This window comes from Mizuhopecten yessoensis, unplaced genomic scaffold, assembly GCF_002113885.1.
Source record: "Mizuhopecten yessoensis strain PY_sf001 unplaced genomic scaffold, ASM211388v2 scaffold7635, whole genome shotgun sequence".
NCBI classification, from domain to species: domain Eukaryota; kingdom Metazoa; phylum Mollusca; class Bivalvia; order Pectinida; family Pectinidae; genus Mizuhopecten; species Mizuhopecten yessoensis.
Window position 1 is genome coordinate 584,000 of NW_018407146.1, and position 15,286 is coordinate 599,285.

Here is a 15,286-nt window from a genome sequence, read left to right on the forward strand (position 1 = left end):
CACCCTAGGCCTATCGGTTATTCAGAAGAAGTTGTTGAAAGGTTTTAAACATATTTGACCCCTGTGACCTTGAATATAAGTCAAGGTCATTTATTTGAACAAACTTGGTAGCCCTTCATCCCAGCATGCCTCTGGCCAAATATCATCACCCTAGGCCTACCAGTTATTCAGAAGAAGTTGTTGAAAGGTCGGATGGACGACGGACGACGGACGGATGATGGACGGACGACGGACGACGCACCATGCCATAAGCTCACTTGGCCCTTCGGGCCAGGTGAGCTAAAAATTAGGTGATTTCTTCAGAAGCCATTACACATATAGTAATCAGCCAAATTTGGTCTAAATCTTATATGATACCTAATCAAAGACAAAAACACTCAATTGTCTTATTTTCTTTCCTTTAGTACACTGCATTAATTATCTGCCAAATGAACCATTGCTGATCTATCTAAAGCTTGCATATTGTAGAGCATCATTTATGTGTTACATGTACTTACCCTCCATAAGCTTAAGATGATGAGGATGATGAGAATGACAGCACCAAGGATGCTGAGGAAGATGACCCACCATGCAACCTCTTCCTCTATTGGTTTGTTAGGCAGAACAGTTATGGTTGCCTGTAACCAGAAATGTATCCAGGACTAACTAATCATAGTTATCATCAGTGTGTAGCCAATCACAGTGTACTATCATCAGTGTGTAGCCAATCACGGTTAAATAGCATCAGTGTGTAGCCAATCATAGTTAAATATCATCAGTGTGTAGCCATTCACAGTGTACTATCATCAGTGTGTAGCCAATCACAGTATACTATCATCATCAGTGTGTAGCCAATCACGATTAAATATCATCAGTGTGTAGCCACTCTCAGTATACTATCATTATCAGTGTGTAGCCAATCATAGTTAGATGTCATCAGTGTGTAGCCATTAACAGTGTACTATCATCAGTGCGTAGCCAATCACGGTTAAAAATCATCAGTGTGAAGCCAATCACAGTGTACTATCACCAGTGTGTAGCCAATCACGTTTAAATAGCATCAGTGTGTAGCCAATCATAGTTAAGTATCATCAGTGTGTAGCCATTAACAGTGTACTATCATCAGTGTTTAGCCAATCACGGTTAAATATCATCAGGGTGTAGCCAATCAGTGTAGTTAATCATTAGTATGTAGCCAATCACAGTATACTATCATTATCAGTGTGTAGCCAATCGCAGTTAAATAGCATCAGTGTGTAGCCCATCACAGTATACTATCATCAGTATGTAGCCAATCACAGTATTCTATCATTATCAGTGTGTAGCCAATCCCCCTGTACTATCACCAGTGTGTAGCCAATCACGGTATACTATCATCAGTGTGGAGCCAATCATAGTTAAATATCATCAGTGCGTAGCCAATCACGGTTAAAAATCATCAGTGTGAAGCCAATCACAGTGTACTATCACCAGTGTGTAGCCAACCACAGTGTACTATCATCAGTGCGTAGCCAATCACAGTACACTATCATCAGTATGTAGCCAATCACAGTATACTACCATCAGTGTGTAGCCAATCATAGTGTACTATCATCAGTATGTAGCCAATCACATTATGCTATCATCAGTGTGTAGCCAATTAGAGTACTATCATCAGTGTGTAGACAATCACGGTTAAATATCATCAGAGTGTAGCCAATCACAGCATACTATCATTATCAGTGTGCAGCCAATCACATCATGAAACACAGTTCTCTTCATGCATACATCATGATGATCAGCCAATCACAACAGTATCAGTGTGTAGCCAATCCCCCTGTACTATCACCAGTGTGTAGCCAACCACAGTGTACTATCATCAGTATGTAGCCAATCACAGTATACCATCATCAGTGTGTAGCCAATAACAGAATACTATCAACAGTGTGTAGCCAATCACAGTATTCTATCATTATCAGTGTGTAGCCAATCATAGTGTACTATCATCAGTATGTAGCCAATCACAGTATACCATCATCAGTGTGTAGCCAATCTCAGTATACTATCATCAGTGTGTCGCCAATCACGGTTAAATATCATCAGTGTGTAGCCAATCACAGTGTACTATCACCAGTGTGTAGCCAATCACAGTATACTATCATCAGTGTGTAGCCAATCACAGTGTACTATCATCAGTGTGTAGCCAATCAGTGTAGTTAATCATCAGTGTGTAGCCAATCACAGTATGCTATCATCAGTATGTAGCCAATCACAGTGTACTACCATCAGTGTGTAGCCAATCAGTGTAGTTAATCATCAGTGTGTAGCCAATCACAGTATGCTATCATCAGTATGTAGCCAATCACAGTGGACTATCATCAGTGTGTAGCCAATCAGTGTAGTTAATCATCAGTGTGTAGCCAATCACAGTATGCTATCATCAGTATGTAGCCAATCACAGTGTACTATCATCAGTGAGTAGCCAATCACAGTGTACTATCATCAGTGCGTAGCCAATCTCAGTATACTATCATCAGTATGTAGCCAATCACAGTGTACTATCATCAGTGGGTAGCCAATCACAGTATACTATCATCAGTGTGTAGCCAATCACGGTTAAATATCATCAGTGTGTAGCCAATCACAGTATTCTATCATCAGTGAGTAGCCAATCACAGTGGACTATCATCAGTGTGTAGCCAATCACAGTATTCTATCATCAGTGAGTAGCCAATCACAGTGGACTATCATCAGTGTGTAGCCAATCACAGTGTACTATCATCAGTGTTTAGCCAATCAGTGTAGTTAATCATTAGTATGTAGCCAATCACAGTATTCTATCATTATCAGTGTGTAGCCAATCACAGTGTACTATCATCAGTGTGTAGCCAATCACAGTGAACTATCATCAGTGTGTAGCCAATCACAGTGTTCCATCATCAGTGTGTAGCCAATCACAGTATGAAACACAGTTCTATTCAAGCATACATCATGATGATCAGCCAATCACAACAGTCTTAAAAGTGATCAACCAATCACTCCACTGTTCAGAGATATCTTAGCCAAACACATGCTTTTGTCAGTAATAGCCAATCACAGGAAAGATCAGTAATTAGCCAATCAGAACAATCTTAGTGAAAAGCCAATTGCAGATAATTAGTAATCAGCTAATCACGTCACAATTGATTTTGTCTTTTATAGCAGCTAATCACATCACAGATTTATCCATAAAAGCCAATCACAGCTAAGCTGCATGTGTGAAAAGTGCCAATCAGAGTAACTTGAAAGTACAAGCTTTAAGCCTACAACAGAAGTACATATTTTACCTGTTGTGTGTCGGTCCCTTTCTCCTGTTCTATCAAAGCAAGGTCATTTGGGTAATCAACAGTCACTTCAGATGAGATCTTCACCTCTTTCAGCACATCTTCAACACTTGCCTGCAACATAAATACAAAGCAGGTGCTGAATAAGACCATCATTACAACTATTTTTTTTTATAGTTTTACCATTAAATGATTGTTTTATGCTTCACTGTGTACACGCTACCATGTTTAATAGTGCAACAGGACAAAATATTTAATGTTTAATAGTGCAACATGACAAAATATTTAGTGTTTAATAGTGCAACAGGACAAAATATTTAATGTTTAATAGTGCAACATGACAAAATATTTAATGTTTAATAGTGCAACAGGACAAAATATTTAATGTTTAATAGTGCAACATGACAAAACATTTAGTGTTTAATAGTGCAACATGACAAAATATTTAATGTTTAATAGTGCAACATGACAAAATATTTAATGTTTAATAGCACATTATGACAAAATATTAAGTGTTTGATAGTGCAACATGACGACATATTTAATGTTTAATAGTGCAACATGACAAAACATTTAGTGTTTAATAGCGCAACATGACAAAATATTTAATGTTTAATAGTGCAAGAGGACAAAATATTTAATGTTTAATAGTGCAACAGGACAAAGTATTTAATGTTTAATAGTGCAACATGACAAAATATTTAGTAATTAATAGTGCAACATGACAACATATTTAGTGTTTGATAGTGCAACAGGACAAAATATTTAGTGTTTGAAAGTGCAACATGACAACATATTTAATGTTTAATAGTGCAATAGGACAACATATTTAATGTTTAATAGTGCAACAGGACAACATATTTAATGTTAAAATGTGCAACATGACAAAATATTTAGTGTTTGATAGTGCAGTGTTTGATAGTGCAACAGGACAAAATATTTAATGTTTAATAGTGCAACATGACAAAACATTTAGTGTTTAATAGCGCAACATGACAAAATATTTAATGTTTAATAGTGCAACAGGGCAAAATATTTAATGTTTGATAGTGCAACATGACAAAATATTTAATGTTTAATGGTGCAACAGGACAAAATATTTAATGTTTAATAGTGAAACATGACAATATATTTAGTGTTTAATAGTGCAACATGACAAAATATTTAATGTTTAATAGTGCAAGAGGACAAAATATTTAATGTTTAATAGTGCAACATGACAAGATATTTAGTGTTTAATAGTGCAACAGGACAAAATATTCAATGTTTAATAGTGCAACAGGACAAAATATTTAGTGTTTAATAGTGCGACAGGACAAAATATTTAGTGTTTAATAGTGCAACCGGACAAAATATTTAATGTTTAATAGTGCAACATGACAAAATATTTAGTGTTTAATTGTGCAACAGGACAAAATATCTAATGTTTAATAGTGCAACATGACAAAATATTTAGTAATTAATAGTGCAACATGACAACATATTTAGTGTTTAATAGTGCAACATGACAAAATATTTAGTGTTTAATAGTGCAACAGGACAAAATATCTAATGTTTAATAGTGCAACATGACAAAATATTTAGTGTTTAATAGTCCAACAGGACAAAATATTTAATGTTTAATAGTGCACCATGACAAAATATTTAATGTTTAATAGTGCAACATGACAAAACATTTAGTGTTTAATAGTGCAACATGACAAAATATTTAGTGTTTAATTGTGCAACAGGACAAAATATCTAATGTTTAATAGTGCAACATGACAAAATATTTAGTGTTTAATTGTGCAACAGGACAAAATATCTAATGTTTAATAGTGCAACATGACAAAATGTTTAGTGTTTAATAGTGCAACAGGACAAAATATTCAATGTTTAATAGTGCAACAGGACAAAATATTTAGTGTTCGATAGTGCAACATGACAACATATTCCCCCTTTAATAGTGCAACAGGACAACATATTTAATGTTTAATAGCACAATATGACAAAATATTTAGTGTTTAATAGTGCAACATGACAAAATATTTAGTGTTTAATAGTGCAACAGGACAAAATATCTAATGTTTAATAGTGCAACATGACAAAATATTTAATGTTTAATAGTGCAACAGGGCAAAATATTTAATGTTTGATAGTGCAACATGACAAAATATTTAATGTTTAATGGTGCAACAGGACAAAATATTTAATGTTTAATAGCACAATATGACAAAATATTTAATGTTTAATAGTGCAACATGACAAGATATTTAGTGTTTAATAGTGCAACAGGACAAAATATCTAATGTTTAATAGTGCAACATGACAAAATGTTTAGTGTTTAATAGTGCAACAGGACAAAATATCTAATGTTTAATAGTGCAACATGACAAAATGTTTAGTGTTTAATAGTGCAACAGGACAAAATATCTAATGTTTAATAGTGCAACATGACAAAATATTTAATATTTAATAGTGCAACAGGACAAAATATTTAATGTTTAATAGTGAAACATGACAATTTATTTAGTGTTTAATAGTGCAACATGACAACATATTTAATGTTTAATAGTGCAACAGGACAGAATATTTAGTGTTTGATAGTGCAACATGACAACACATTTAATGTTTAATAGTGCAACAGGACAAAATATTTAGTGTTCGATAGTGCAACATGACAACATATTTAATGTTTAATAGTGCAATAGGACAACATATTTAATGTTTAATAGTGCAACAGGACAGAATATTTAGTGTTTGATAGTGCAACATGACAACACATTTAATGTTTAATAGTGCAACAGGACAAAATATTTAGTGTTTGAAAGTGCAACATGACAACATATTTAATGTTTAATAGTGCAACATGACAAAACATTTAGTGTTTAATAGCGCAACATGACAAAATATTTAATGTTTAATAGTGCAACAGGAAAAAATATTTAGTGTTTGATAGTGCAACAGGACAACATATTTAATGTTTAATAGTGCAACAGGACAGAATATTTAGTGTTTGATAGTGCAACATGACAACACATTTAATGTTTAATAGTGCAACAGGACAAAATATTTAATGTTTATTAGTGCAACAGGACAAAATATTTAGTGTTTAATAGTGCGACAGGACAAAATATTTAGTGTTTAATAGTGCAACCGGACAAAATATTTAATGTTTAATAGTGCAACATTACAAAATATTTAGTGTTTAATAGTGCAACATGACAACATATTTAATGTTTAACAGTGCAACAGGACAACATATTTAATGTTAAAATGTGCAACATGACAAAATATTTAGTGTTTGATAGTGCAACAGGACAAAATATTTCATGTTTATTAGTGCAACATGACAATATATTTAGTGTTTAATAGTGCAACATGCAAAAATATTTAGTGCTTGATAGTGCAACAGGACAAAATATTTAATGTTTATTAGTGCAACAGGACAAAATATTTAGTGTTTAATAGTGCGACAGGACAAAATATTTAGTGTTTAATAGTGCAACCGGACAAAATATTTAATGTTTAATAGTGCAACATTACAAAATATTTAGTGTTTAATAGTGCAACATGACAAAATATTTAATGTTTAATAGTGCAAGAGGACAAAATATTTAATGTTTAATAGTGCAACAGGACAAAATATTTAATGTTCAATAGTGCAACAGGACAAAATATTTTATGTTTAATAGTGCAACATGACAAAATATTTTAAGTTCTAATTCTTATAAACCATTTCACTCATATAAACTTTTAATTTATGTGGTTCAATGTTACTTCAAAACCCACAAATATCAACAGAATGTGGGTTAGATTTAAATTATATACCCTGGTAGTACATTGTGTATGCATAATTTTTACCTGAACTTTCGCCAACGTGTTTGGATTGAGGGTAAAGTTCATCGTCATGGAGACAGCAAATCCAGCCAGTATTGGAGACACACCACAAGTAAAGGAGTCGCAGGCATCAGTCTGACAGTCCTGAACAAATTCAAACAAAAAATCCTTAAAACTTAAATTTTGCTGGTCATTTAATACACACATTGAATATTTTTCACAATTTTACCCACATTATGCACTTTCGAAAAAATATCAAAATATTCATTGCACTCGTGAAATGTAAAACTTAGTTGTCTAGAAACAACGAGTATTTTGGGGATAACCTTACTGTATTTTGAAATTTGCAGATGGTAAATCGCAGTTACACTGTCGCAAATTATTTTGATTGACCAATCAAATGTCATGTTACATCTGAAATGAATTAGAATCACGATTTATTACCTTGTTCATTGAGTTGACCTCGAAGTTGAAAGAGTCCTGGATATTGAACCTGTGACTGACCACTCCCTCTCTGTCCTGACTGGTCACTGCCATATAGGCCCTTACATTGTCTCTACTCACCCAACACCGGACTGAGGTATTTATAGCACTCGACACATTCACAACCTACAGAAAAACACAATTTTGCTTATTCATTTGCATTTTTAGTTACATTTATATCATAAATATAAATAATGAAAAACAAATTGTATTAACAATGACATTGTTTAATGACACAGTAAATTTATATAATAACATTTTTTCAATAAGTTGGAAAATATGTTTACACAAAATGCTTGATAAGATTTAACATGCTGAAGTTTTTTAAAATATGTTGCAATTTGCTTGATATTTTGTTTCCTTTTAATACCTTAAATTATAATCTTTTAAACTGTTAAACAAAAGTGAAAAAAATGCATGAAATTTTTTCATAATAAGTATAACCTGAGTATTATTGCTTTTGAAAAAAAAAGGTTTGAAAATAATTTTCTTTATTCAAGGTGATTTTGAATGAAGATTTTAAAGTGTCACATTGACCTAAACTTTGGTATATGAGTGACCTAGACTTAAACAGCCAAGCTTTGTGCTAATCAAGAGTTATTTTTACAAATAGTAAAATAATGGATGTCTTCGAGAGGATGTAGTTCAGCAACAGCAATAAATATTTTTGAAAAATACTTGACAAATGATTTATAATTACAGAGCTAACATACCATGTCAACTCTTTCACCCCTGAAATTCCATAATGAACTATTCCAACCTTTGAATTGGAAGAGTTCAAATGTGTCTTCAGGGGTGAATGAGTTAAATATGTGATGTCCATTACTGAACATTGATATACATATGTGTGTACATGAATGTATTTTTAAAAAAAAATTGGAGTCCATTTTATAAATTTAGTCTGGGTCATACATTTCCTGTATTTGAAAATAAAGTAAACTAAACCATACAGCTAATGTAACTGCATGTGAATTAAATCAATGTAAACCATATCTACAATTGAAGTTTCTTGAGGATTCTAACGATGTCTAAAGCACAACAAAAAAGCTCAATGAAATACACAAAAACTTCACAACAAATGTTAGACAGATTGATAAATTAAACTACTGAAGCAGAAAACTACAACATTTAATGTTAAAGTGGTGGAATCCATTCCATAACAACTAGATTACTACTCTGTTAGCATGGAAGCATGCAGAAAACACTACGTCTGTAAATTCAAATATCAAATTACTAAAGTTAATATTTTACTTGTGACAATATGTCAAACAAAAACAGAAAACCAAATTTTTCAAAATGATAACCGAATTGTGGACCATTGGATAAATAAGGATAAATCCCGGAAACGTGGCCATGTAGGTGTGCTGTATTTAAGGAATAACTTTCTATTTTGGTCAGGTAATGACATCATGATTGCTCCAGCTAGGCATGTGTAAGTTCAAAATTTACTCTTGCTCAACAAGAGTTGACACCTCAGTACATTTCTGTGACTGTTTGATCCCTATAGTGGAGGCATTGAAAAAGAATCTGAGGTCCAGGGTTTGATCTAGAATGGAGGAATTGAAAAAGAATCTGAGGTCCTGGGGTTGATCCAGAGTGGAGGCATTGAAAAGAATCTGAGGTCCTGGGTTTGATCTAGAATGGAGGAATTGAAAAAGAATCTGAGGTACTGGGTTTGATCCAGAGTGGAGGCATTGGAAAAGAATCTGAGGTCCTGGGGTTGATCCAGAGTGGAGGCATTGAAAAAGGATCTGAGGTCCTGGGTTTGATCCAGAGTGGAGGCATTGAAAAAGAATCTGAGGTCCTGGGTTTGATCCAGAGTGGAGGCATTGAAAAAGAATCTGAGGTCCTGGGTTTGATCCAGAGTGGAGGCATTGGAAAAGAATCTGAGGTCCTGGGTTTGATCCAGAGTAGAGGAATTGGAAAAGAATCTGAGGTCCTGGGTTTGATCCAGAGTAGAGACATTGAAAAAGAATCTGAGGTCCTGGGTTTGATCCAGAAAGGAGGAATTGAAAAAGAATCTGAGGTCCTGGGTTTGATCCAGAGTAGAGGAATTGGAAAAGAATCTGAGGTCCTGGGTTTGATCCAGAGTGGAGGCATTGAAAAAGAATCTGAGGTCCTGGGTTTGATTCAGAGTGGAGGCATTGAAAAAGAATCTGAGGTCCTGGGTTTGATCCAGAAAGGAGGAGTTGGAAAAGAACCTGAGGTCCTGGGTTTGATCCAGATTGGAGGCATTGAAAAAAGAATCTGTAAAATTGGTGGCCATATGGGGATCTGAGAAATATTGACAGAAATACTGAGCCTTGCAACAACTTTTTTCCTGAAAGGAGAGTAGTGTCAGTCTGGTAACATACTAGCTGGTTCCTACCAACTCAGCTAGGGAGAATTTCTCTATGGCTAATTAGTTAAACAGCACCAGAGATGTAAACTAAAGGTCCATATATATATGTTGGCCTTACGATTTAATTTCAACATAGTGCGGTAAAAGTGTACATATCTTAATTTAACAACTCTAAATAATCATTAGTATGAAATAACTGCTCCTTTTAAATAATTATTGCTGGGGTGGAGACAGAATGTCTACCAAGGGTGCTGTGGCAGACATACAGAAATAATCATTAAAGAAGGCTGACATGGTCTGGCATAAAAGAAAACAGAGTGAAGTGCACAACAAGTCCAGTGCACAATTTGTTTAAGAAGAGCTGATGAAGGACATTCTCGCGTGATCCGTCCCATCAAAATATACTGAAAAGGAGACAGTCAGTAACATCTCAAACTACATAAATATGTTACAGGTAACACTCACACTCTCTTAAAATAAGAACTTCAATCTCCAAGTTTCAAAATTATTAAAACAATACAACATCAAATACACAAAAATGAAAGGAAATTGCATGGCAATGTGCATAGGTGGTGTTCTAAACATCTTCTGCGCACCAATTACTGGTGCACTGATAACCCATATATAGTATCATATTCAACGGAAGTATCAACTCTAGTAGGAACGAGATAATTTGAGCATCTTGATTAAATGACTTGATTGATTTTGTATAACTCCTTATAAACCAACTTCATGTATTACAATTTGTAGTCTTATATTCCAGTATTTATAGCTCCAGCATTTTGTAGTTTGGTTTGTGTGTGTTTTACGTCCTATTAACACCCATGGTCATTTAAGGACATGCCAGCTTTTGTTGGTGGAGGAAAACCCGAGTACTCAGAAAACTCCCACCATTGATCTGTAGCAAGTATCTGGCGACTGCCTCTCACACCGGTAACCCAGTGGTGGAGACCATGTTGTAGTACAGTATACATTATATAAATTATGTAGAATCTGTATGTTGTTGTATTGTAGTGCATTGAGTTTCCCTATGTTGTACCCCTGCAGGTTATTTATCGTTTGTCTAGTATATTAAACGACATATGGTAATGTGTTGGTCGTTTGTTAAATCATCAACATACTGTACATATAAATCCCCTGCAAGCTGAGGATTAAGAAAAATATATACTTGCTGTGACCAAATGCACGCTGTAAGAGGCAGCTAGTAATGAAAGCCCTGTCTAATAGGGGTTTGCTATTGTTGTCCTGCCTAATAGGGGTTTGCTATTGTTGTCCTGCCTAATAGGGGTTTGCTATTGTTGTCCTGCCTATAGGGGATTGCTATTGTTGTTTCTATTGTGGGACACAAAAGCAACTAAAATAACACTTGGTGCACCCATTGGAACATTTGGGATCTTCAGGTTTTCTTTCTGCTTAGCAATCCTTTTGCAGTTTACCCGAAGCATATAGTTCCGGTATTTTGAAGTACATATAGAAGTAAAAATAGTGTTTGTATGTTTGTTTCCAAAGTACTTATGGTTTGTTTAGAATATTTTATGACAAATTATCTTCCTAACCTCTTTTGCCTCTAGACTTCAGAAAATGTTTAGATTTTTTTTCTAGAACCTTTTTATATTGTGTTATTTTGTTGAATATGACACTACAATATGTACAACAGATAAACAGTGGTTAGACTAAGCAGGGAAGGTCACTACACCATGTAAAGTTACCTTGTCCAGTTGAGTGGTCACCTGTAAGAAATTGTCACGGACAAAAAATTTACCTTACTGGTCACTATATGACAACAGCAAAATATAAAACATAGACCCTTGTTATTATATGCCTATGTATTTCTTGTATACTTGGTTCGACACACCTTAGGACATTTCTGAGGGAAACAATTGAATAATGTAGTTTATAAGTTGTTATTTCTGAGTCAAAGGAGAGGATAACATTTTGCATTTGATTTGAGTTGTGGTACAAATTGGCGACTAAGTGGGAGCAAGTGAGCGAATCTCTATAGGCAGATCCTGATGGCTTCTACTAAAGCAGCAAAATACAAGTACTTAAAGATAGACTTACTCTTAAATTTGAGGTTCAATCAAGTCAAATAACAATTCAGTTTTCGATTCCAATTAAATTATATTTGGATTTCTATTTCTAATTTGATAGCAATAATTCTGAATCTAATTCAATAGCAATAATCCTGTTACTAATTCAATAGCAATAATCCTGTATCTAATTCAATAGCAATAATCCTGAATCTAATTCAATAGCAATAATCCTGTTACTAATTCAATAGCAATAATCCTGTATCTATTCAAAGACTTGTGTCTGTATCTAAGCTTTGCAGATCTAAATTACTACAATTTCACAAATGCTGATAGATGTTTCACTGACCACAATATTTCAAGCTGTTAGCTCTACTGCAATCTTCGCATTGACTTTGAAGATTTTGAAGATACAGATATTGTTTACATTCTCAGTAATATACATTAGCTACAGAGTGACATCACCATTGTATTCCTATTAATCGGAAATGAAATGGTGACTTTGACGACCATAAACAGCACAAATTTGGAGAAAAAAAACAATTCTACTCACGATGAACTGTTGAAGGACGAAAATGTCTTGACTGTCAATTCGGAGGAAAGGAAATTTGGCAACAAATTTGGTTTCTGATGTCAGAGCACTGGGTCCATTGTTTTCGAAGTCAAATTTGTGAGTGACTGGCTTCATACCAGTTTCACCTTTGGTAACATAAATCTCTGGAAACGAATCCCTGGAAAATGATGAATAAACAACAGTTGTAACTATTAAACAATATAGAGAAACAAAACCAAGACCATTTACCTAGACAATGTTTATATCTGTGTGATTCTGGATGCAATATTCCTACAAACATACCCAGATTCGTATATCACAGCCAGTGGAATGTTTGTGTGAAGTTTCAATGACTATATACATTATGTACTTTCTCTCGCACCTCAGACAGAGATATACAACGTCATACCCCATGCTAGATTTTTCTATCTCTTCTTATCTGTCTGGTACCTTTGCGTGACTTAATTCACAGAATTTTTACACAGCGATGTATACATCGGCGTGGTAAAGGATTGAAATTTACAATCTGCATTTAAAACATTCTGTTTTGTCTTTAAATGTATCATTTTGATGTTGTTACATATCTGACGCTGTAGATAAAATACAATCTACACTGTTAAATACGTTCTTTGAAAGGTGCAAGATGGGATACTTGCAGTCTTTAGCAAAATTGAATAGGGTTTAATTTCGACCTAAAAGGTGCACGAAAAAAATCTATTACCTGTAACTGAGCAAGATCTGGTTTTCTCTTACCCTGGACAGATTTATCCTTACTTTTACCGGTGTGAGATTTCCTTGTCTTACCGTAGGGTTGAGACAAACTACACATGCTCTTTGCACGTTCTCCACAATAAACCTGACGTCATTGATGTGAAGAACTACCTTTATGAGGTCACACACATACACAAGTTCGTCTGCTAATCTTGTCGTGTTTACATTTGACATCGAAGAAAATGGGATTGATTTTAAAATGTTTAAAATATGATGCGTGAACTGTCTGATGCATACATATAATATTAATACGCTATTCATGTGTTCCTGTTTACAAACAATATGCTTCGTCTTACACTTGGACAGGAACAACAGGGTAAATTAATAATTCACACCCTCAGGGGGAATATTCTTAAGTTGACAAACACTCGGCAAAGCCTCATGCTTGGCAAATTAAGAATCTTCCCCCCTCGGGTTGAGATCCCCCTATCTCACCCCCAAGGGGATGAAAGATTTTATTAATCTCAGTATCGGGCGAAGATTCTGTAACATCCCAACCTTGGCTTACACCTCGGTTGGGATTATGCTACAGAATCTTACTCCACGCCTGAGATAACCCGATCTCACTCAGTTACACATAATAGATTTTATAAGTCACATTTATCCGACAAGAAAATATATGAAAAATATATTATAAAGGTGAGATGACAGTGTTCTATTCAACAACACTTCACTGGTTGTGCAATTTTAACCTGTTTACAACCTATATTTAACAACCTGAAGAATATGTTTCAAAATGATGCAATCTTCCTTTGTCATCCGATTAATGTCTCTATACTGACTGGGAAAAACATTACCCTAAATCAACTTGCACTGAACCACAATATAGACAAGAGGCCCATGGGCCTTAACGGTCACCTGATATATTTATACAGAGAGTTGATTTTGTTTTTAACATGAACAGAAATATTATTCAAAGTGACAAAAAACAATAAAACCACCTTATTCAATGTCTAGCATACAGATTAGAAAGGATTTGAAACTAGCACATCTGATTCTAAACAAGGAAAATGAAGAAATTTAAGCACACTGACTCCTTTGGGCCCAACCCTACAGCCCTAGGGGGTAGGGCTGGCTCAAACTTTTCAAAGTATCAAACTGTCAACTCAGGGTTATAATTCCAATCAAGTTATTAACATGTAATATTCAAAGTATCATTTGCCATTATAAACCATAATAAATTTTGCCCCCTCCCCCCTCCTTCCCCAGGGGGTAAACGTGAGACCCTAGGGTCATAAACCTTAAGACCCTTCCATCTATGAAGAGTATTTGATTCTACCATATCTGGGTCTTGAGAAGAAGATTTTTGAAATTCCAGTCAATTCAACCCTTTTTGTCCCCTCCCATCAGCCCCCGGGGGTCAGTCAGGGCTCATAGGTACATACTACCAAACTGCTACCTAATACTGATAATGCTAACCCAAATTGAATTACTTCCAATGGAAATTAAACAAATGTTGGTCCAAAATGTGATTTCCCTATATAAACTATAGTAAAGTTTACCCCCTCCCCAGGGGGAAACGCGAAACCCCAGGGTCATGAAATTCATAATTTCGGTAAAGCACCTTAAGACCCTTCCATCTATGAAAGTATTTGATTCTACCATATCTGGGGTTTGAGAAGAAGATTTTTGAAATTTTAGTCAATTCAACCCTTTTTGGCCCCGCCCCTCAGGCCCCTGGGGGCTTAGGACTAAACCGGCAACTCTTTTTGTTGACCTTTGACCATGGAAGGTCCCTGCAAAATTTCACTGAAATTGGTCAGGGGTTTTGGAGAAGAAGATTTTTGAAATTTTAGTCAATTTGACCCTTTTTGGCCCCGCCCCTCAGGCAGGGGCCTTAGGACTAAACCAGCATCTATTTTTGTTGACCTTTGTCCCTGCAAAATTTCATTGAAATTGGTTCAGGAGTTTTGGAGAAGAAGTCGAAAATGTAAATTGTTTACGGACGGACGACGGACAACGACGGACAAAAAGGCGATCGCAATAGGTCACTTGAGACTTTGTCTCA

At 34.8% G+C, this 15,286-nt stretch overlaps 1 protein-coding gene across 6 annotated transcripts in view; it reads right to left on the reverse strand.

Annotated features, from left to right (window-relative positions):
• The window catches only part of LOC110454016 (integrin alpha-9-like), an 85,008-nt gene that overhangs the window by 8,349 nt on the left and 61,373 nt on the right, over nt 1-15,286 (reverse strand). For 5 of the 6 annotated variants that reach the window (XM_021503317.1, XM_021503319.1, XM_021503320.1 and 2 more), the window contains exons 16-21: nt 12,508-12,685; nt 11,634-11,654; nt 7,545-7,709; nt 7,125-7,244; nt 3,285-3,395; nt 498-617 (exon numbers count right to left, since the gene is read on the reverse strand). In XM_021503317.1, the coding sequence (XP_021358992.1) occupies nt 498-617; nt 3,285-3,395; nt 7,125-7,244; nt 7,545-7,709; nt 11,634-11,654; nt 12,508-12,685 (715 nt within the window). The remainder of the gene's footprint in view (nt 1-497; nt 618-3,284; nt 3,396-7,124; nt 7,245-7,544; nt 7,710-11,633; nt 11,655-12,507; nt 12,686-15,286) is intronic. The other variant, XM_021503323.1, reaches the window with a different exon arrangement.